The 25,167-nt window shown below is 36.9% G+C and overlaps 1 protein-coding gene across 3 annotated transcripts in view; it reads right to left on the bottom strand.

The window, feature by feature from the left end:
* Positions 1-25,167, bottom strand: part of LOC144978016 (uncharacterized) — a 58,746-nt gene that overhangs the window by 5,543 nt on the left and 28,036 nt on the right. For all 3 annotated transcript variants that reach the window (XM_078923451.1, XM_078923450.1, XM_078923452.1), the window contains exons 5-11: positions 13,665-13,765; positions 12,020-12,181; positions 11,474-11,567; positions 6,990-7,053; positions 3,688-3,758; positions 2,579-2,727; positions 1,116-1,208 (exon numbers count right to left, since the gene is read on the bottom strand). In XM_078923451.1, coding sequence (XP_078779577.1) covers positions 1,116-1,208; positions 2,579-2,727; positions 3,688-3,758; positions 6,990-7,053; positions 11,474-11,567; positions 12,020-12,181; positions 13,665-13,765 — 734 coding nt within the window. The remainder of the gene's footprint in view (positions 1-1,115; positions 1,209-2,578; positions 2,728-3,687; positions 3,759-6,989; positions 7,054-11,473; positions 11,568-12,019; positions 12,182-13,664; positions 13,766-25,167) is intronic.

The following is a 25,167-nucleotide window of genomic DNA, read 5'->3' as shown; positions in this document are numbered from 1 at the left end:
CTTCTTCTTCTTCTTCTTCTTCTTCTTATTATTATTATTATTATTATTATTATTATTATTATTATTATTATTATTATTATTATTATTATTATCATTATTATTATTATTATTAGTAGTAGTAGTAGTAGTAGTAGTAGTAGTAGTAGTAGTAGTGTAGTAGTAGTAGTATTAGTAGTAGTATTAGTAGTATAGTAGTAGTAGTAGTAGTAGTAGTAGTAGTAGTAGTAGTAGTAGTAGTAGTAGTAGTAGTAGTAGTAGTAGTAGTAGTAGTATTATTATTATTATTATTATTATTATCATTATTATTATTATCATTATTATTCTACCTGAAATCTGAAATCTGAAACCTCCTGAGATGTCTCAGATCAGGAAATTTTAGGAATCATGGTGTCTAAACTGCTCTTTAAATATTCTAAATTGGTGACATTAACAACAATTTCTTCCAAAGTTCTCCGTTTCTTTAGTTTCATTATGTTCTTTAACCAGTTTTTTCATATTTTTCTCTGATATTCAGATCTTCATTTATATGCTAAATTTACATTTTTAGTTTTAGTCTTTTTCTTATTTATCTTTTTTTAGTCTGATAATTATGATGCACCCAATGGGCCGATGGCCACTTCTTATAGATGATAATTAGATGCAAGTGACCTGAACTATGCTGCAATTGACCCTTAAGCATGTCATACGCGATCCAACCTCTCATTCTTTCATCCCTTCTTCACTCTCTGATTTCTCTTCCCCCCCCCCCCCCCCCACCCCCCTCCCCACCTTCAGCAAAAAGTCTTACATGGCAATAGAGGGGCAGTGTGGCTCAACGATACAGTCCTTGATTCATACCCAAAATGTACTGAGTTCAATTACCCACCGCTGCACTGTGTGGCCTTGAGCAATTCAACTCGCCCTAGCTCAATTTGCAGCGCTGCACTGCGGCTGATGCCTGGGGTATTCTAGTCTTCCCTTGGAGGAGACAATTTCCCCTATGGGACGAATAAAGGGAAGTTTATTTATTTATTTATCTATTTTTTAAATTTATTTATTTATTTATTTATTTATTTATTTATTTATTTATTTATTTATTTATATGATTTACAATAAGTTTAAGAGCAATTACTTACAGCTCCCATCCTATCTGTCAATGTTTCTTCAGTTCTCGGTAACTGGAACCAAATGAGGCTGGTGAGAAGAGTCATGATGACATATTCAAAAATCTGATGGAGAAGAATTTTTAAACAAATAAAAATAAAAATAAAAATGAGAGTTTACATATCAAATATGTATTAGGCACATTGCCATTTTTACACCTGAGCCATTTGGCAAATGAGAGTTATTATTATAATTGTTATTTGATATAGCGCCAATATCCACAAATAGTGCTCAGAGGTGCTTTAAAAAGAGTTAACATTTAGTTAACACATTGAGTTAACATGTTTGGGTTTTTTTTTTAATCTTAAAAATTGCACTCTGGGATTGAAAAATCCCTATTTAGTATTAGGTATATCCAAATTTTTAAACATTTATTGATCTGAAATGTGGTTAACTCTTTCCTTGCCGACAATTCTCAAAACATTTACTAAAACCTCATACCTACCCAACACATAAATTGAATTTTTAAACCAAATTTAAGCTGACAAAGTGCATCTACCTATTTTGTAGAGCAAAACAAGTTTTACAAAACAGTATTAAGTTCTTGTAAATATGACAACGCCTTTTCTTTAAATTATTTTAAAAACAAATCCGAGTCAGAACAATGTTGGTTGTATCGTAACGAATGTGACGATTTTCCTATAGTTGGTAAGGAGAGGGTTAAACTGGGCAGAAATCTGCTGTGTAACTAATTAAAGCCTGCTGGGGAACAATGGCTTGTTTATGAGGATTTAACTGACCACATTTTCATAGGTAATTATTCTAACCAAATATCTAATGCACGACCCAAACTTTATCTAAAGAGGTTCTTTGTTTTTATACAATATCAAAACCTTAAATGCTCTACTAAATTTTCAGCTAACGTTTGATTTTGATTTTTTTCACTGATATATTTTTAAAAGGAATAGGCTTTGTTTTGTTTTTTTGTTGTTTTTTTTTTTTTTTGGTTATATAACCAATGAAAAATTGAAGTAAAAAAACAACCTTCCATTTGTCATATATCTTTATAGAATGTCAACCTGATGGACTCTTCACGAAAATATTCTGGTATTGTGTATCAATGTGAAGAATCTCACTTGTACATCTAAATCAAACAATCTTTATACTTTATAGATTTTTCCATTTGGTCATACCAAACCGTCTTTTCAGCAAAACAGAAAATCTGAGCATTCACGGAAATCAGCCCTTTTCAGTTTTCCTAAACTAAACAATGCCAACACACACAACAACGGGTCCTCCTTTAATAATCATAAAGCAACAATGTGAAGGGAGAATAAACAAAAAACCTAAAATTAAACAAAACAGACCAAAAAAAAACCCAAAAAAAACCAACCCCTCCCCTCCGAAAGAATAAAAGATAAAAACAAAGAAAAAATTAAAAACAAAACAAATAAAAACAAAAATTAAAATTAAAAAATTAATAAGATGACTCTACCTTTGTTTTATCAAACATTCTTGATTTTGACTGTTGGAATGTACGGAACATAAGCTGTGTATACTGAGTGCAAAAACTGGTTGGCCATTTTGAATCATCTTCAAACAAGTCTTCTATGGGAGGATTCTCAAAGTTGAGGTGAATACTGCCTGGAATCATGAATAGAAGGGGAAAAGATGCAACAACAGTTACAGAATAAGAATATGAGAGTGGTATTCTGTGTTCATTAAAAAAAAAATTATTTTTTTAAAACTGACCTTTTATATAGGGCAATATCCACTAAACATGATCAAAGTGCTTTACAAGGGGTCCCTGGTCAGCAGCAACATTTAACATTAAGGACGGGACATAAGACCTGTTAAGCGATATTACAATTTTCTCGGACAGAGAAAATGCTGTTAACGGCCAGGTACTTGTTTTACACCTGAGTACAGTGAGAGAATGTGAGTAAAGAGCCTTCTCCAAGGACTAAACTATGCTCTGAGCAAGGCTTGAACCCAGGACCTTCTGACCGAAAGCGAGTGTCATACCACTAGACCACATAGCCGTTCATTCCTAGATATCAACATCACATCACTATGTGTCTCTGGATTATGAGGTACCTGCCCTTTGTGATCTATGATTGACATTATTCTTATTCATTAAAGTGAGCATGGCTTGGACTACATTGTGGTTTGATATAATGTTCAAAGTTCCGAAAATTGATAAGGTTCATTATTATTATCATCATCACCATCATTATCATTATTATTATTATTATTATTATTATTATTATTATTATATTATTATTATTATATTATTATTATTATTATTATTTTATTATTATTATTATTATTATTATTATTATTATTATTATTATTATTATTATATATTATTATTATTATTATTATTATTATTATTATTTATTATATTATATCTATTATCATTATTATTATTATTACTATTATTATTATTATTATTACTATTATTATTATTATTATTATTATTATTATTATTATTATTATTATTATTATTATTATCATTATTATGATGATGATGATGATGATGATGATGATGATGATGATGATGATGATGATGATGAGAAGGAGGAGAAGGATATAAATTCTTACCTAACTCTGACTGCTGGACTCCATTCAATACCCTGGCTGATTTATTTACTTCATATGACGAGTCCATATTTCTAAAAGTTGTAGAAATAAACAACACATTCAACACAATATAAAAACAAGTTCAATCTTTCCCTACTCTTTCATGCCCACTGATATTATGTATTTATCTTGTATTCAAATGAAAAGTGGATTTCCAAAACTGGTTGTTTCAGTTTTGTTGATTTGGAGATATTGAGGATTATTTCCCCTAGAATCTCTCTTTGGGCCTTTTGTAAAAAAAAAAAAAAAAATAGAGCTTTTTATATAGCGCAGTATCTACTAAACGTGCTCAAAGAGCTTTACAAAGGGTCCCTGATCACCAGCAACACATATAACATAGAGAACGAGACATGACGCCTGTTAGGCGATATTACAATTTTTTTTCCAACAGAGACAACAATGTTAACAGCCAGGTACTCATTTTACACCTGAGTAAGGTGACAGAATGTGAGTAAAGAGCCTTTTCCAAGGACTCAACTATGTGAGGCTCGAACCCAGGACCTTCCCATCCAAAAGCGAGTGTCACACCACTTAGACCACATAGCCGCACACTAAATAAACTACTTTTTCAGTCCTTATCTCCACGTGGAGAGATGGGAATAACTCAGCAGGCAAATTGTACTGCGGGAAACAAGTTTGATCCCATTTGGCCTGCTGAGGGACTAAAGTAGTAAAAGATGCTAGATGAAATATCAATATTGCCTAACAGGCATTATGTCTCGTCCTACGTGTTAAGTGTCACTGTCGGCTTAGGACCTCTTGTAAAGCACTTTGAGCACTTTTAGTTGATATTGCGCTATATAGATGCTCAAGCTTTTATTTTTGTGCTTAGTGAATCCACGGAAATGCACTTTATAAAGGTTCACATTTATATAAATCTGAATTTGTGAAATCGCCAAACTCATTCTAGTATAAGAACGAGACAAAGGTGAGAATATTACATCCAAAATTTGTTATCCTAATGTAAAAGAGTAAGACAACCGGGTAGCTGATGCCGGCGAGTGTGATAGAGACAACCGGGTAGTTGATGCCGGCGAGTGTGATACTAATGGAGACAACCGGGTAGTTGATGCCGGCGAGTGTGATACTGATGGAGACAACCGGGTAGTTGATGCCGGCGAGTAGTAGTAGTAGTATTGGCAGAGTGTGGAGGCCGTGGGAGTGGATGGATTCGGTCCCGGGGTCGACTTAAGAGTTCCAAACTGTAACTGCGGCGGTGGTGCTCAAGTGAGGAAGATAGATCGAGACAATGAAGTGACAGTCAGTTTAGTACTACTGTTAGTGATAGTAGCATGACTTCATGTGTCAGAAGTAGAAGTAGGGAGTTGATTTCATGAGCGAAGAGCACACACCACAGTCAAGTCCGGAGACACCATAGTCCACCCGAGTCCTAGCCCATCCACTCCAAGGTAGTGGAGGCGATCAAACAACAAAGGCCAGGATGTATAATGATGAAGTCTTTATTCAGGAACAATGGAACAGATCATTCTTTTGTATCGTATTCTATAGGCGTGTAGCAATGAATGGATCAATGAATGAATGAAAAGAATCAATGGCAGAATAATCACATAATATTAGCTATAGCAGTTAAAAATAGATTTAGCGCGGACGTCAGGGAAAGCACCTACGTCCCTGGTCCAGGTAAAGTGATGCGTAGACTGAAGTGAGTAAACTCGATCGAGTTGTGTGCATCTTCATGATTTAAACAAATTAATGCAAATAACATGAGACATGTACGAAGGAACGAATAAGTCTAAACTAAAGAGTTATGCTACAAAATCAATCATAGTGAATTGCAGAGTTAAAGAGTAAATGTTTAGCTCGTAATTAGTAATCAAAGGCGTTAACGTTATGGCTGTATGAAATATTTAAGTAGCAATTATTAAGTATACAGAAGAACAAAGTAGATTTAGATGACTCAAGGTAGGTGGCTAGAAAGCTATGATTTGCCAGAATTAGTGATATAAATTTGGAAATGATCATAGTTGTTAAAATGAAGTTATAACGATGTGAAGTGATGAAAGCACACAAAAATATAGTATCAGGCCAGAAGTCACACCCAGCCGAAGATAAAAATAGTACTACATCGAGAGACTACCTGTGTAAGGGCTTAACACACAACACACAGTGTACTATTGGTCATAGTATAACACACACTAGTAAAGGAATGTTGATATCAACCACAGAGGCACACAGTCTTGCATACATTTAAATAGTGATGGTAGCGACAAGTAGTAAAGAGCAATAGAGTACAAAATCAAACAACATTAGATAGAATGGTCATTCTATTACACTAACAATAAGACGTTTTCACTATTTTTGTTTTCTATTGCATCTTGAAAAGTAGCAATTAGCTTTATAAATCGAAAATAGCATGACATTTTTTCACCTAATTTACATTACACTCTATCGGCAATTAAAAAAAATAAAATTGTGCCTTTTGTGCCACAACATCATAAGATATCGTCGCCTAGGCATTCCACGAAGGAATATAGATAACTCATCAAACAAGATGTCTGATGTCAACAGGAATCACCCATGTTGTCCAAGTGAGCAAATTGGAGGTTAATAATCTTGCTAAGGAAAAAAACGAAATTGCCTGAAGCGGGGCTCGAACCTGGGCCATCCAGGTCACAGTGCAATGCCTTAACCACTGGGCCACTTCGCCCCCACTATCGGCAATAAAACATAGATAAAATTGAAACTCTACATCTATGAAACAGTACAAGAAAGAAATAAAAGTAGTTTTTAAAAAAATGTAAATGTTGAATTCTATGTCTCACTGTTATTGGTTTCGGAAACTAAAACAAAACAAACAAATTACTATGTAATGAATAAAATGTGGTCGACAATGAAGTGTTTTTGAAACTACAGTGGTCCTTCAGAGCCACAAGACCCATGGAGCAGGTTAATACAGTTTCTGTAGTCTGAAATGGACAATTGCGATTGCTTGCTACTCTTTGGATAGGACGCTAGTCTATTGCAAAGTACTTTCCACCAAGTCTGAGAAACCCAGCAACCCAATCACTTCAGGGCAGACAGGTGGGACAGAAAAAAATCTCAACTTGACCTGCGATCAATCCCAGTCTCATTCCGTTGTGAACTCAGCTCTTGGGACTCCCATTTTTCTAACTATACTCTTATCTAGTTATAATAACTCGAGGGCAAAAGTCGGTCGTGACTGATTCTCCTCAAGGAAATAAATTATATATTCCAAAAGACAGAGTTCAGTGTAATAGAAAATAATAATATGTTACAGTTACCTTAATCTTGAAGCAGCATCTAAAATTCTCTGTGTTGTTTCCTTGTTCTCTTTCAATTTATCAACTGGAAATATTAGAAAATAAAATTTGTAAAAAAATAAAAAATAAAAAATTTGAGCTTTTATATCGTGCAATATCCACTAAACATGCTCAAATCGCTTTACAATGGGTTCCTGGCCAACAGCAACACTTAATATTTAGGACGGGACATGATGCCTGTTAGGCGATATTACATTTTTTTTTTTTCGGACAGAGACAACGGTGTTAGCGGCTAGGTACTCATTTTACATCTGAGTAGGGTGAGAGAATGTGAGTAAAGAGCCTTTTTCAAGAACTCAACTATGCGCTGAACTAGGCTCAAACCCAGGACCTTCCAATCTGAAAGCGAGTGTCATACCACAAGACCACATAGCCACACAAATAAATAAATAAGCAAATAAACAATCAAAGAATTAATAAAGGATCGAATTATAAATATCTATGAGCTAATGCCTAATCTGCTTCCTACAACAAGCATTGTGGGCATGATTTAGCTTATGAGAAAAAAGCATTGTAACTTGATGATTTTTAAAAATTGAAATCAAAATTATTATTTTTTAAACCCCGAAAAAAAACTTGATTTTTATTTTATATAGTGTAATCTTCTTCTTCTTCTAGGTTCCATGCCTGGTCCAGGCTTCGGATACTGCATGAATTATCTCTCTCCATTCCTCCCTGTCTCTTGCTTTTTCAAACAGCTCTTGGATTGATAGGTTGGTGGAGCCCTTCAGTTGGTCTATGAGTGTTTTTCTTTGTCTCTCCCGGGTGCGTTTACCAGGTATTTTTCCACAACTTGCCAGGTATTCATTCTTATCTTTCCTTACTATGTGTCTGAAAAAGGATAGTTGTCGATCCGCTATTAAGGGCATTAGTTTCCTTTGTTGGTATGTTTGTTTTAGCACTTCTTCATTCGTTTTATGTGCAGTATACGATATTCTCTGCATCCTTCTCAAACACCACATTTCAAAAGCTTCAATGTTCTTTTGTGTTTCTGCATTTGTAGTCCAGCTTTCGCATCCGTATAACAAGATTGGCCACACGTAGCACTTCAAGACTCGGAATCTAATCCCGAACGACATCTGTTTGTTTTTCGAAATGTTTCCGAGGTCCATTAAGGCCTGTTTGGCTTGAGTTATTCTTGCTCATATGTCTCGGTTACATCTTCCATCTGTTGTCACTATTGAACCCAGGTATTTAAAACTTTCTACGTTGGTAAGTTGCTCGCCGTGAATCGTTATATTGCAGGTGTTGTTGTTTTCGGGGTTTTTCTGTATTACCATGCATTCTGTTTTGGTGATATTCACTTCCATTCCCTTGGCTTCACTATCTACTACCACTTTGTCAACAATCTTTTGAAGTTGGATTTCTGATGTTGCAACGAGTACTGTATCGTCTGCGTATCTTATATTATTTATGTTGTGACCTCCTACTTTTATTCCCTCCATATTAGTTATGCCCCTCATGATTGTTTCTTGGTATAGATTAAACAGATCTGGTGAGGCAACACACCCTTGATGGACTCCTTTCTTAATAGGAATGGAATTTCCTGTAGAGTTTCCGATTTTGATAGATGCCTGCTGGGTGTAGTATAATGTTTGCATGAGTCTGAGGTCTTTCTCATCAGCGCCAATGGAGTGCAGTTGTTTTAGTATTTCTTCGTGGCGTACTCTATCAAAAGCTTTTTTGTAGTCGACAAAACAGAGGTATAGTGGGGTCTGAACCTGTATAGCTCTTTCACTTAAAACACGGAGGAGGTATATTGCGTTCCTTGTCCCTCTGTCAGGTTGGAATCCATATTGTTCCTCTGCGATTTCGGGGTTAATCTTATTCCTTAGCCTGTTGATAATTATATGCAACAGTATTTTGTTGATGTGGCTTATTAAACTTATAGTTCTAAAATTTTCGCATCTGACTGCACCTGCTTTCTTTGGTATTGCTATGAAAATAGAGTTACAGAGATCTTCTGGAATTTTCCCAGTGTTGTATATATTGTTGAATAATATGTGAAGTTCATCAATTGCTAGATCTCCTAGGCTTTTTAATACCTCTACAGATATTTCATCAGGGCCTGTTGCTTTACCATCCCTCATTCGTTCCATAACAAGTTCAATTTCACTTTTGGTGATTTTTGGTCCGCTTAATGGTTCTTTGAATTTCAGTGGTGGTTCATTTCTATTTGGATCATTGTACAGTTCGCCTATGTATTCTACCCATCGGCTTTCTATATGTTGTTCTTCAAATAGCAGTTCCCCTTGTTTGTTCTGGATACAACTTCCTGCTGCTTTGCTTTTCCTTTTCCCTGATAGTTCTTTTATTCTTTGGTGAGCTTGTTGGGGGTTGGGTTTGTATTCTCTTTCGATTTCGCAGCATTTCCAGTCTAGATAGTTCTCGTGTGCCTCGATGCATTTGGATTTAATGTGGTTGTTCAATGTTTGGTATTCTGCAGACCCTCTGTTGCATTTTCGTCTTTCTTCAAATAGGTTTAGAATTTCATTTGTCATCCATTCCTTTTTGCTGTTTATTTGAGCTATTGGTAAATGCTTTTCTGCAGTTGCTTTGACACACTTTTGGAATATATCAAATTGTTTTTCACATTTTTCGTTATCAGGTTCACTTTGGCTTTGTATCATGAGTGCACTTTCAAATTCTTCTCTCATTTTTGTTTGTATGCCATTGTCTTTGCATAACCTGTAATCCCTCTTTATTCTACCAGCTGTTCTCTGAATAGCTTTAAACTTTATCCTTACTGTACAAACAACTGGGACATGGTCACTGTCTACATCGGCGCCTGGGTAGGTTTTGCAATTTAATATGCCATTTCTGAATCTTGATGATACTGCTATAAAGTCTATCTGGTTCCTTGCTCTGTCCCCTGTTGATTGCCATGTCCAGGTTCTTCTTGGGTGTTGTTGAAACCAGGTGTTTGAAATCATTAATTTATTTGTTCTACACCAATCTGCCCAGATGTTTCCTAGTTCATTTCTGTCTCCGAGTCCATGTGGTCCGATTATGTCACCATCTCTGCCTCTGCCAATCTTAGCATTTAGGTCCCTCATTACCATAAGGACTTCTTGTGATTTATACATTCGTTTTGCTTTGTCTAGTGAATGGTAAAACTCTGTCATATCTGCACCTGTCGCCTCTTCTGTTGGTGCATAAACTTGAATAATATTGGTGTCAACTACAGGTCCTCTTAGCTTAACCAGCAAAACTCTGTTTGAGATTGCTACGTGCCCTTTGTAAAATTTGGTTGATTGTTGGTCTAAGATCATCCCTACTCCTTTTTGGAAAGAGGTTCCACCACTCCATATGATCTTATATGTCGTGTTGTTTTCTTGTTTTGACATGGTTCCCTGCTCTTTCCATCTCATCTCTGCCAGGCCAAGAATATTTATTTTGAGCCGTTTCATTTCTTTTAGAATGTTGTTTAGTTTTCCTTTTTGGGCACAGGTCCTGACATTCCATGTCCCAATTTTGGTTTTGTCACATTTGTTAAATTTATTTCGCCTAGTAACTGGCTGACGGTTCGGTGTGACCTGACGAACATCATGCTCCCAACCGAGCACGGCAGCAGTCTTCCGTGAAAACGTGCTCCCTTTACGCTGTCACCATTTAACTATTTGGACTTATTCATGCAGTTAACTCGGCAAAGTTACAAGAATCGTTTGCCATTGCCTATTCTTGTCGCCCTCTGCAGTTAGCCAGCTTGACCTGTTACCGTTCGACACCATGAGGAGGAGGTTGCAGTAGGGCTTGATGATGATCTATCTTTGCAGACTTGGCATCATCCATTTGTCGAACATATAGTGTAATATCCAATTAATATCCAAAGCGCTTTACATGGGGTCCCTGGCCAACAGTCACGATTAACATGTAAGACTAGATATGATGCATGCTGGGCAATATTACAAGAAGAAGAAGAGAAAACCCTGTTAATGACCAGGTACTCATTTTACACCTGACTACAGTTGGAAAATGTGAGTAAAGAGCCTTTTCCAATGATTCAACTACGCGTCACTCTAAGTTGAACTTTAACCCTGGACCTTCTGATCCGAAGGCTAGTGTCATAGCACAAGACCACATAGCTGCACATCAAATTAAGGGACACATAGACAATTTTTAATCTTTTACTAACCCACCACACAACAGTAACCTTTGAAAAATTCTTCCAACTCTCAACTAATAAAACTGAAAGCAAAAACAAAACCTTTCAAATAACATAAAATATGTAATTTAAGCACACAAGCACCAGCTGTGGTAAAACGAAAAAGCAAAGAATGATGCAGGTTTGGTAATCTGTCATTTCCTTGATAAAATCAAACAAGTTTTCCGCCATTAGAATTTGCAATTACTTTAAATCTTCTTTCAGCTTACATTGCTAACTCTAATAATTGATTATAAACAATAAATAAATATAAAATAATTGTTAATCAATATTTCATTACCAATGAAATCTGCTGGATTCCCGTATGGTTCCAAATGCATTTCTAGCTCTGCAAAAAAGCTGATGACCTTCTGGATTTCCCCAAAATAACCAACCTTTGAATGGAGACGGATCCAAAATTGGAAGAAAAAAAAAGAATTTTAAAAAATCCAGACATTTTGTTATCAAGTAAATGAGGTCTAGTGAGATTGCCCGAGAGGCTAGCTTTAAAACTGGCATAAAAAGTAAACTGGAAAACAAAAGACTCAAATAAAAACAAATTTGCACATATCTTATTCATCTAATTACTTATTTACGAAATGAAGTTTTGCATCTGAAAAAGTGTGAATGAAACAACACCAAAGCAAGAAAGAACAACACAAGAAAAAAAAAATCCCCGAAATAATCACCCTGCTAGCTCATGAAAATCTTCAATTAAAACGTGTATTAATACGCCAACAAACATGATGCTTTAATCCTACATTGAGCATTATGTTAGACGTGTGCTATCAATATTGGCACTAACAAAGTTGAGCAGAAATCTTATAATATCAAGATACACCCTCACCTGTCCATCACATAACAACAGTAAATTATCAAACTTGAAAAAGATACGACTGGAAGGTTGATGAATAGTTAATATCACAATCTTATTCATTTGGAATGCAACTGTTTTGAGGATAGAGATGAGAGAAAGGGCAGAGCTGTAGTCTAATCCAGATGTAGGTTCCTGAAAGAAAAATAAATATGTTTATTCATTTATTGTAAAGTCAGTTCATTTTTCCAAATAAAAGGAAAGAGCGAATGTTTCTATTGTTAAATTTCCCACTATTATTAAATTATTGGTTGAATTGTATTTACGATTTTGAACTGAACAAAAAAATCATTTAATTTTAAAATTTTGAAGGAGAATAAAAACAAAAGTAAGACATGAAAAAGGCATTCTACAGATATTTTTCTATCAATATAAAACATTCTTTGGATATAAATAATTCACAAATCAGAATACGAGGTCCAAAAAAAAAAATGATGACCGATTGAGCCGCTTGTCGGTGAGATAAACCTAAATCTGCTAAACCAAACAAAACAAAGAAATTTTAAAAAAGAAAATTAAAATCTTTGACATATTTAAATCTCTGTTGAAAAACTCTTTCTCTTTGGTAATAATAATAATAATAATAATAATGATGATGATGATGATGATGATGATGATGATGATGATGATGATGATGATGATGATGATGATGATGATGATAATAATAATAATAATAATAATAATAACAATAATAATGATGATGATGATGATGATGATGATGATGATGATGATGATGGTGATGATGATGATGATGATGATGATGATGATGATGATGATGATGATGATGATGATGATGATGATGATGATGATGATGATGATGATGATGATAATAATAATAATAATAATAATAATAATAATAATAATAATAATAATAATAATAATAATAATAATGCATAATTTCTATAGAGCCTCTTTCCACCAAAAGTGCTCGGAAGCGCTTATACATATATGCAAAGGCGTTCATACATATAATTCAATAAAATCAATAAAATCGCTCACAGAAAACTGAAAGGTAATACTCTGTCTTCAAGGAGGACAGAGAATTAAGGTGTCTGGTGTCCGCTGAAGGAGCATTCCACACAGAAAGAGCAGAATATGCAAAAGCATGTCGTGAAAAATTCGACTAAGGAATCAAACGATTCAAGTACAAGGAAGTAGATGAACGGAGAGAGCGATTCGGATTGTAGATAGAAAGAAGAGATGACAAGTAGTTGGAAGCAGTGCCATGGATGCACTTGAAACAGCAACAGGCAAGTTTGTAAGCAGTCCGCTTCTCCACGGGAAGCCAATGCAACGACTGCAGTCTTGCAATCAAGCTTTTTGGCAATCCGTAGAGGAAGGAGTTGCAATAGTCAAGTCTAGAGGTAATCAGTGAGTGAACATTACAACACAATATATTTTTGTAAATCGTTTTGCGTCTTAAATATTTTCAATTTCAGCACGATTTTTCCATGAATATTGAACTTATAATATGGTTGCCATATTAAACAAAGTGAGGACAGAAAAGAATATTTTGAATTTATATAGAGAAAACAAAAAGTGAAACCAACGAATCCCAAATAATTCTCTTTATCTTACAGCACCTGCATTGTATATCATTGAACTCAAGGGTACTCACATCAAGGAAAATAATCTTTGGATCTGTTATGAGCTCGCCTGCAATACTTGCTCTTTTCTTCTCTCCACCCGAGAGGCCTCTGCACCAAGCATCACCCATGACTGTGAAAAAGACAAAAACACTAGGCTCGATATCAAAATAAGAGTGCAGAAACTATATTCAAATAACATTGTCAAAATAACAACAGAAATTAAGAATTAATGCCAAGGAAGGAAGAGGAGGAAAAGGAGGAAGAAAGAAAGAAAGGTGAAGAAGAGAAGAAGTTTTCAAAATGGGCTATGACAAGATGGATTATTTGGATGGGACCACTTTGTTGTGAGTTTCCCAAAATGTTCAGTTACAGCGTGTACAATAAAAAGAACATCATATAAAATCCCTGCAATTCAATCAAGGCTGTCATTATTCCCAGACGCCTGTCTGGGGATAATAAAAATTCGTTATCCCCAGACAGGTGTCTGGGGATAACCAATTTTTGTTATCCCCAGACACCTGTCTGGGGATACTATCCCCAGACGCATGTAGCAAGTGGGCAGAAAGATTTTATGCAAAATGCCAAACTAGGCGTGAAAAATACCAAATATTCTGGAAAAAATACTAGTGGTTGTGTCCCAAAACAGTTAATATATCAAGTGATATTTAACACAAGATGAAAGTAAATAGTGATCAAATGTCAAATCCAGCTCTTTTAAAAAAAATATTTTAAAGCAAATGGATCAATGAAATTTCTTTTGTTACTTTGATCTGAAAACGTCAAACTGGCAATTCGACTTTTTATTTTCAACCAGGAAGAAAGTTGTTAATCATCAAATCTGTTCATAGTCCACCAACCATTTAAATTTTCATTACCTACCTACCTGTTAACTTTATTGATCATCTCTTGTTTCTATAATTTGCTCAATCTGGCCACAATTTTGGGGGCGACCGGGAATAATTTTTATGTCGCGGACGAATTCCTAGGCCATGGTGTTGTTCGCCCCAAAGCCCAAAACCCACACCTGCTATTTTCCTGTCTGCTTCGCACAAGACAATACAATTTAGTATCACACGTCCACAAAACTAGATCCAACAACATATTTTTATTCGAATCAGAGATGTAAATAACTACCAAAACAAGGAAGCAAAAATGGTGGATAGCTCATATATGATGAATTTAAAATATTCCGATAGCGGTGTGAATAGGCAGCTCAGTGGGTAAGGCCACCTTTCATTTTACTCCTTTTAGCTGCACAGATTCGACCCAGTCGCGACCGACCCGCCCCCCCCCCCCCACTCATTTTTTTTTTTTTTACTTTTCTTTCTTTCTTCCCAATTGATATTCATTGTTTTCACTTTTGTTACGAGTTCCGAGCAAGAGTTTTTTTTTAATCAGTTGAATTTTTTATTCTCCGGTAATATTATTTCATTATTTAATTTGCTCTAGATCTATTATTGTTTTTTTTTTGTTTTGGTCAATGATTAATAATAATAATAATAATAATAATAATAATAATAATAATAATAATAATAATAATAATAATAATAATAATAATAATAATAATAATAATAATTGTAATATTTGTTATTATTATTACTATTACCATCATAATCATTATTATATTATTATCAATAATAGTATTATTTTTATTATTAATACTCTTATTATCATACTATTATTATTATTATTATTATTATATTATTATTATTATTATTATTATTATTATTATTATTATTATTATTATTATTATTATTATAATAATTATTATTATTATTATAATTATAATAATTATTATTATTATTATAATTATTATAATAATAATTATTATTATTATTATTATTATTATTATTATTATTATTATTATTATTATTATTATTTTATTATTATTATTATTATTATTATTATTATTATTATTATTATTATTATTATTATTATTATTATTATTATTATTATTATTGTTAACTCCGAGGGAAATCTCTCTTTTTCTTTTTTTTAAAAATATTTTGACCTAAACCTTAGAGTTTTTTGTTTGCTAAACCTTTATGTAAATGTTCCGTTTCTGAGCATGAATTTCTTAAATTGTTTTTATTTTTAAAACAATTATTGTTTTTATTTTTAAAAACAATTATTGTTTTTTTTTCTCCTCTATCTGACCATTTGGTCGCTCTCTGAATATTTCTGTTTGTTTGCTTTTTAATTATTTATTCTTTTTAGACACTATTTGAGATCGGAGTGGGGACGAATATATTTGCTAGAAACTAGAAAAAAAAAAAAAAAAGAGAGAGAGAGAGAGAGAGAGAGAGAGAGAGAGAGAGAGAGAGAGAGAGAGAGAGAGAGAGTTTAATAATATAAAAAAAAGAGGTGGGGGGAGGATGGATGGGACATTTATCCCTTTCAACGTTCTGTAAAAAGAAGACGGAATTTAAAAAAAAAAAAAAGTGACGTTACCAGGATTCGAACCCACAACGTCGATTATGGTCAAACTTCCAGGGCAGACGACTAAACCATTCGGCCATGACACCCACTTCGAAGTCGACGCATATTGTGTATATGTAGTAACGACTGATTTTAATGTTGGTTAATTTTATGTTTTTATAGATATTTTATTAACTTTCCTTATTTCTATGTGCATCTGGAAACATTCCATATTCTGGAATGTGGATAATTGTTTAAAAGAGCGGAGTTTCAAATATGCGTCTGGGGATAATGAAAATTCGTTATCCCCAGACAGGTGTCTGGGGATAACAAATTTTTATTATCCCCAGACAGGTGTCTGGGGATAATCACAGCGTTCAATCAATTCAAAAGATAAATTAACCAAATTGAAACAAAATTAAAAGAATTATAGCCAAAGTCCCGTGCCAAATTCTAAACGCAAAACTGGTGGGAAAAATATGATAGTCACCACATTTCAACGAAAATCCCTAAATGTGTGTTGTAATGTTTGAATGGGTATTAAATGGTAATTTAATAATGCAAAGATGGATGGATGAAGATTAAAGTTTATTGATAAGCATGCTACAGAGTTGGTTGCTGCTTGCCGGCAGGATACAAAGATAACCAAAAACAAGAAGTGAAAGTAGAAGACTGGAAGTATTGAAAGTGAAAGTAAATTATAAAACAGGGGATGTAATTCATTAAATTAATTACTTGGAAACATTACATCACTCCCCTTTTTAAAAAAGAAAATGTAGTTGATTAATTGATATATATACAACAACAAAATGTTTAAAGATAAAGCAGGGAAACTGAGTTGAATATAATATAGTAGCAATAATAAATTGATTCACAAATAAATTGCAAACATCTTGCAGTTATGTCTAGATCAGGAAAAGCAAAGTAAATTAATTGTCCCAGACTTGATGATGTCGTATACTCTGATATTGTTCCAATGATAGCATAGATCTTTCCTCCTCAGGGTGAAATAATAGTAAGAATAAGATAAGTTTAATGATAGTGGTACACTGCTAACTTGAGTATTTGAATAACTGATAACACACATATTAGAAAACCTTCCAGACACGGGCACAAGGTTTTCACATTATGGTGTAGTGGGAACTGATGTCATGCCAAGATTTTAAGACTAAATCTTAAATATAGTTTTTAAATGCTTGTAGTTATCACTTTAATGAAAAAAAAAACCTTCCAGACACGGGCACAAGGTTTTTTATTTAATTATTCTTATCCACCATATATATATATATATATATATATATATATATATATATATATATGATTAATATTGGTTTCAACTTTTAACACTACGTATTGAGGATTTATTTAAGACAATTAATTATTTAGTACAAAATCGTCAAATTTTTTGGGACGACGAATGTTGCGACGTGGTCTTATTGGGGGACCATTTGTTACACAATTTTCGGGTGATGAATGTGCAGGTGGGGAATGCGGTAGGGTATTGGTATTTTGGGTAGTGTTGTCTGGCGAGTCTGGATCGGGATGATCTGGTTCTATTTCAGCAGTTGTTGGTGGTCGAGGCGACTTTTTGAAGAAGCTACTGTTGCGAGTAACTTGCTGTTGACCTCTTGCAGCTGTGATCATGGATCCTTTCTTTTGGGTTATAACAAGAGGTTGTGATTCGTATGGGGGGTCGCGTTTTGTAAGGTTGTTGTGTTTTAGGAGAACGGGATCGCCAATTTTGAGCTCTGAAGGCTTTACATATGTTTTGTTGTCAGCGTAATGCTTCATTTTGGCTTTTTGGTGGACGTCTCGTTCACGCAATGAGTTATCTTCGAAGGATTGGTGGTTTGTGGGAGCATTGTTCGAAGTTGTCGGCCGAAAAGTATGGTTGCAGGAGCAACGCCTGTTGTGCAGTGTGGAGTTGATCTGTATGATATTAGAAATCGGTACAGTTGTTGTTTTAGCTGTTGAGTTGGGGTATTTCGGAGTGTCTTTTTGACCGTTTTCATGAATCGTTCAGTTTCGGCGTTGGCACGAGGCCACAATGGGGTAATTTTGCGGTGTTTGATGCCCATGTGGTGACAATAGTTGGAAAAGTCATGTCCGTTGAAGGGAGGACTGTTATCAGTTTTCAATGATTCCGGGATGCCAAATTCTGAGAAAATTTTGTCCAGGCGGGGAATAACGCTGTGACCTGGAATGGAGTCGAGTATTTCCACGATGGGGTAGCGGGAATATTCGTCTGTAACGACCAATATCTACTGGCCATTAGGCAGATGACCAAAATCTGCTGAGAGTTCTGTCCACGGGGCTGATGGAAGCGGGGACATTTGTAACGGTTCGCGTGTTGTTTTCGGTGTAGAAATTTGACACAGCATGCAGTTGTTTACAGTGTTCTCTACTCTGCTCTGCATGTTTGGTATCCAGACCTTTTCCCTAAGTAAGGATATAGTTTTGACTATGCCTTGATGTCCAGAATGTGCTAGTTTGATGGCTGTTTCATAAAGCGATTGTGGTAGGACGATTTGATGACCCTTTAGTATGACAGGGAGTTTGCAATGGCGAGTTCAGAGCGACAGAGATAGAGCGTTTGAAAAAGCTTTTGGTTGACTTCTTGAGAATTGGTGTACCAATTATTGGATCATATTGATTGGATAACGAGCATTAGGGTTTGGTCTTGTGATGTTTTGTGTGCCACTTCTTCTAGGGTCATGGATTTTGGTGTGGATGTGTGTGTGAGGTAGTTAATGTAATCTTCGGCTATGGTTTGTTCTCTACAGCTTTGAGAGTGTGTGACTGGGTGACGACTTAAAAAGTCGGCAGGATTGTCAAATCCTGGCCTGTAGCAAATGGTGAAGTGGTATGGTAGCATGCGTAGCATCCAGCGTTCAATCCTTGGCGATGGCCTGGCTTTAGGATTTGAAAAGATGGTGGTAAGAGGTTTGTGATCGGTGTGTATTTTGAAGGGTGATCCGAAGATGTAAATGTAAAAATATTCACACGCCCAAGTTATTGCGAGAGCCTCGCGTTCTGTTTGCGAGTATCTCTGTTCGGTTGGTGTAAGTGGGCGGCTTCATCATCATCATCATTGCCTTTTTCACCCTGGGTCAGGGTATAGGCCACAGACAAACAGTTTCCATCCTTCTCTATCCTGAGCCAACTTTTTTATCTCATTCCAGGTCTTACCACTTCTCTGTATATCAGCTTCTTTAATTCTTCTCCATGTTCCTCGTGGCCTTCCCCTTGATCTTCTGCCCTGAGGGTTCCAGTCCAATACTTTCTTTGTTATAGTTGAGTCATTCTTTCTAAGCGTGTGTCCAATCCACCTCCATCGTCTTCTTCCTATATCCTCTCCTACTGGTTTCTGCTGTGTTCTTTTCCATACTTCTTCATTTTTTATTCTATCCATCCATTTTATTCTGAGTAGCTTACGCATGCACCTGTTTACAAAAATCTGTACCCTCCTTATACATGCCTGTGATGCGTTCCAAGTTTCACATCCATACAGTAGGACAGACTTCACGTTTGAGTTGAAAAGTCTTAGCTTTAGTTGAAGGGAGATATCTTTAGTTCTCCAAACTCTGTTCAAAGATGTGAATGCAGCCTGTGCCTTTCCTATTCGTGCTTTCACCTCTGCTTCCGTGCCTCCATCCTTGTCAATTATACTTCCGAGATAGCAGAAAGTGTCTATATCTTCGAGTTCCTGATCTTTTACTTTGATCTGCTCCCTTTGACGCGTACCTATCCTCAAGACCTTTGACTTTGCAGGGTGTATTCTTAGACCAATTGATTCCGAGAGGCTGTTTATAATTGTGGTTTTTGTTTGCATCTGGTCCTGGGTGTGGGACAAAAGAGCCAGATCATCTGCAAAATCCAGATCATCCAACTGTGTCCAGGGGGTCCACTGTATCCCATTTCTTCTCCCTTTGGAGGTTTCCTTCATTAGCCAATCAATGGCAAGGATGAACAGGAATGGAGAGAGCAAGCATCCCTGCTTGACACCAGTCTTAATTTCAAAGCTGTCAGTCAGCTGATCTTCATGTACAACCCTGCAACTTGATCCTTCATACATTTCCTTAATGAGGTTTACTATCTTTTCAGGGAGTCCATAATGTGCCAGAATTTTCCACAATGTTGCTCTGTCAATACTGTCGAAAGCCTTCTCGTAATCCAGAAAGTTGACAATAAGAGGAGAGTTCCATTCTATAGACTGTTCCACTATGACTCGCAGAGAGGCAATCTGGTCGGTGGTTGAACGGTTTTTTCCGAAAACCTGCCTGTTCGTCCCGCAGTTTAGCATCTGTTGCATTCTTAATTCTCTCTAAAATAATACGGTTGAAAACCTTTCCTGGGATAGAAAGAAGAGTGATGCCTCGATAATTATTACAATTACTGAGGTCCCCTTTCTTTGGAAGCTTGATAAGATGTCCTTCCTTCCAATCCTTTGGGAATATCCCGTCATTCCAGATTCTCTCAAATAGTGGGTGCAGGGCCTCAGCATTTCTTTCCGCATCAACTTTTAGAGCCTCCGGTGGAATCTGGTCTGGTCCAGCAGCTTTCCCCCTTTTCATCTTGTTAATGGCACCCACAATCTCTGCTATCGATGGTGGATCACAGCTAATTGGTAGCTCATTCCTTGCAGGCAAAATTTCTGGCTGGTTGTCTGGTGGTGGTCTGTTCAGAAGGCAGTTGAAATGTTCCCTCCATCGTTCAGATTGAGCCTCTTTTCCAAAAATAGTTTTCCCATCTTTGTCTTTGACTGGTACCTCTGGTTTCCCATATTTTCCAGCAAGTGTCTTGGTAGTTTGATAAAGGATCCTCATGTGTCCTCCAGTCGCTGCTGCTTCTGCTTTCTCTGCAAGTCTGTTCATGAATGCTTCCTTGTCTTTCTTCACAGATCTTTTGACTTCCTTAGCTATGGCTCGATACTGCTCTTGTGCATCCAGTCTTGAAGCCCTTGTTCGGCTTGCATTCACTTGTTCCTTCCTTGTTCTCCTCTTTTCAATAAGGTCCAAGGTGGTTGGACTTATCCATTCTTTATGTTCCGATTTCTTTACCCCCAATACCTCGTGGCAAGTTGTTATGTAAACTTCCTTGATCTTTGCCCAATGTGACTCTACATCTATGTCCTCCTCGAGCTCAGTAAGAGGTTGGAATCTATTACTCAATTGTAGTTTGAATTCCTCATTCTTTTCCCCATCAAGTGCATTCACCTCGAATTTTCTTCTTGTATGTGATCTGGCCCCGTGTTTTCTGAGTCGGAGCTTAAGCTTTGCCAATAGCAGATGGTGGTCTGATCCAACGTCTGCCCCTCTCCGTACTGTCACATCTTCCAATGAACGTCTGAATCTACGAGAGATACAAAAATGATCAATCTGATTCTCTGTCACACCATCTGGTGAGACCCAAGTTGCTTTGTGGATCCTCTTATGGGGGAACACTGATCCTCCAATCACCAAACTGTTGAATGCACAGAAATTTGCAAATCTCTCACCATTATCATTCATTTCTCCCATGCCATGACGTCCCATGATACCTTCATTGCCTACGTTATCCTGTCCCACTTTTGCATTAGCATCTCCCATCAATATGTTGATGTCTTTCCTTGGCAACTTGTCAATGACTTGTTGTAGCAGACCATAAAATGTATCTTTGTCCTCATCTGTTGCATCATTTGTTGGGGCATAGATCTGTACAATGTTCATGCTGATTTTCTTACTCCGTGTTGTAAAGGACGCCATGATGATCCTTTCTCCGCATTGTTCCCATCCTCTCAGTGACTTCTGGGCAAACTTGCTTAGAATTATTCCTACTCCCTGTGTATGAATCCCGTCCCCTCTCCCTGAATATAAAATCTTCTCCCAGACTTGAGGTGTTTCTGTCCGGATTGTATCCAGTGGGTTTCGCTTACTCCAAGTATATGCAGCCTGTATCTTCTCATCTCAGTCACAACTTGAGAGCTTTTTCCTGCTTCATACATGGTGCGAACGTTCCACGACGCAATTCGAAGCTGCTTGTTTGGCGAAGACGTCATCGGGTCAGCAGAGTCCTTTCGGCTTTGTCTGTTGTCCTTCATAAATTCTGTAATTCCAGAAACTCTTCGGTCGCCCAAGCTAAAAAAAGGATTTGGTTTGTCTGTCTGTGTTTCTGTAACGGTTTGAGTTTAACGGAAAGGGGTGTTAACCCTTTGCCAACCCCAACCTGGAGGACCAGGTGACTCAAAGATGGGGGAATCACACACCATTAGTCGCCTTTTACGACACGCTGGCTTGGCGTTGGGCTATTCTTGACCCTCTCAGTTGAGGGACCCCGGACACCACACGGGGAAAGTGGGCGGCTTGCAAACTGTATAATGCGACCGTCTTGAACAAGTACTGCCGATATCCCTATGGGACTTCCGTCTGTATAAATATCGGTTTGCTTGTTTGGGTCGAAGTAGGCTAAGGTGATTGCTTTGCTCAGAGCTGCTTTTAGAGAGTTAAAATCGGTGGTATGGATGGTTGTCCACTCCCATGGGACGGTCTTTTTGGTGAGTAGGCGCAGATTGTGTGTGAGTGATGCGTAGTGTGGAATATGGTGTGCACCGCAAAAATTTATCATGCCGAGTAAGCTACGCACCTCAGAAGCATTTGTGGGTGTAGCGAGGTTAAGAATTGCTTTGACCTTCTCATGGCTTGGAGTGACTCCGTCTTTGCTGAAGGTGTGTCCAAGAAATTCAATTGACGTTTGGTTGAACTTGCACTTTTCTTTGTGGATAGTGAGACATTTTTCTCGTAAGCGGTGGAATAATGCCCGTAGGTTGGCGTCATGATCTTGTTGCGAATTGCCAAAGCAGAGGATGTCATCGCTGATGTTAATGACACCTCGCAGACCGGTGAGTGCTTGTCTGATCTGTTCTTGAAAGATTTCGCTTGCGGAATTTACTCCAAAGAAAAGACGGCGGTATCTGTAGAGTCCTTTGTGCGTGGCAAATGTTGTGATGTATCTTGATGCCTCGTCTAATTCAATTTGGTTGTATCCTTGATTCAGGTCTACTTTGATAAATATTCTCGCTCTGGATAGTTCAGTTTTTAGCTCGTCGAGTGTAGGTGTCGCGTGATGTTCACGTTTGATGGCTGTATTGGCAGAGCGCATGTCCACACATACACGCACTTTACCAGGTTGCTTGGGTTTTGGCACAACAACGATAGGGGATACTCATGGGGTAGGGCCAGTAGCTTTCTCGATGACACCCCGTTCTTCATCTTTGTTGAGTTGTTTTTCAACGTCTTGGCGGATATGAAATGGAATGCGTCGGTAATGCTGCGCTATAGGTTGAATGTTTTGGTCTATGTGTAGTTTGACTTGAGTGTTTTGCAAGCAGCCTAGACCGGTAAATAAGTCTGAAAACTCTTGTACGAGAGCACTCTGGTTTGGTGAGATATGATTGATGGTGTCAATCAATTGCAAATCACGGCATGTTTGCCAGCCTAAGATGGGGCGTTCATTTCGATCGACGACGTAAATAGGAGCCGTAGTTGATGTGGTATCATGTCGCAGTGTAGCATGGAAGACGCCCAACACAGGAATGTGTTAAGGAGAGCCGTATGCTGAAATTCGTTTGGATGATGTTTGTAGCATCTGTTTGGGATTTAACTTGTCAAAGTCAACCTTTGCTAAGAGATTGATCGTAGCACCTGAGTCAGCAAGAAACTGAAATTCATGGTCTCCTATCGAGACAGCGAAGTGAGGAAGGTTACTTCCCTTGTTTGTGGCAAACACGTATTCTGATCATTGTAGTTGTACGTGTCGGTGGTGTTGAGACGATTGACTGGAGTGTCCGAGTCTGAGTCTGAATTTATGACGTGGACGCGTCGCCTTAGGTTGTGACTTTGACCTTGTCTTCTGCCTGAGTCTGAATTTATGACGTGGACGCGACGCCTTAGGTTGTGACTTTGACCTTGTCTTCTGGAATGAGATTGCGATTGAGATGGCTGGTCTTGATGACGTGTTGCAGTAGATTTGCATACCGAGGCAAAATGATGCAGTTTGTTACATGCACGACATGTTTTGTTTCGAGCGGGACAGTGGTTTTGACCTCCAATGTGTGGCCATTCACCTCCACAATTGTTGCATTTGCCATGATGATGACGTTGATTGCGGGGTAGGGTAGATAGTTGTCTTTGATTATTGTGATTTTGACCGAAGTTCGTATTGATTGCGTTTACAGGAGAATCTGAGAAACTAATGTCTGGACTGGATAAACCTTTTTCACGTACTTTTTGCGATTTACATCCTGATATTAGCTGCGATTTAATTTCGGCATCCGCGTCGTGGAACTGACAAGTGAGAGATAACTGTTTCAGTTCTGCGTAGAATTCCTCGATGTTATCAGATGACTGGTGTGTATGTCGAAAAACATATCGTTGGTATTCCCTATTGCTTTGTGGGCTAAAATGGTTGGTGATTGTATCACAAAGTTTTGAAAAGTGTGTCTCATTGCCTCTCGGAGTTAGTTATTCTTCAGTGAAGGTATCAACGATGTCATTGAGTTCGTCGCCGGCAAAGGTGAGTAGCAGCGCTTTTTGTCTTTCAACGGACTCTATTCCGTAGCCAACAAACAAGTTTTTCAAACGAGAGACCCACTTCTGCCATCTTACAGCTCGACCTGCTGATGCACAGTCGAATGTTGGGTAGGTAGGCAAGCCTAGAGAAGCCATTGTTTACAAACACGATTGTGATGAACTTTAGCCTATAGGTTAAGCATTTGATAAAATACTCTATTTAAAGTGGTAAATACTTGCGTGGATGTACCCTCTCGTCGCCAATGTAATGTTTGAATGGGTATTAAATGGTAATTTAATAATGCAAAGATGGATGGATGAAGATTAAAGTTTATTGATAAGCATGCTACAGAGTTGGTTGCTGCTTGCCGGCAGGATACAAAGATAACCAAAAACAAGAAGTGAAAGTAGAAGACTGGAAGTATTGAAAGTGAAAGTAAATTATAAAACAGGGGATGTAATTCATTAAATTAATTACTTGGAAACATTACATGTGTGAAAATTGGAATTCATAACATGGAAAAGAACGGTTGTACACATTTCCAGCAAAAAAATTTTTTTTATTAAA

Source organism: Berghia stephanieae, chromosome 8, assembly GCF_034508935.2.
Source record: "Berghia stephanieae isolate SIO BIC M18660-M18661 chromosome 8, UCSD_Bste_1.3, whole genome shotgun sequence".
NCBI classification, from domain to species: Eukaryota; Metazoa; Mollusca; class Gastropoda; order Nudibranchia; family Aeolidiidae; genus Berghia; species Berghia stephanieae.
The sequence above is the reverse complement of the archived record's forward strand: the minus strand, read 5'-3'. Positions and strand labels throughout refer to the sequence as shown.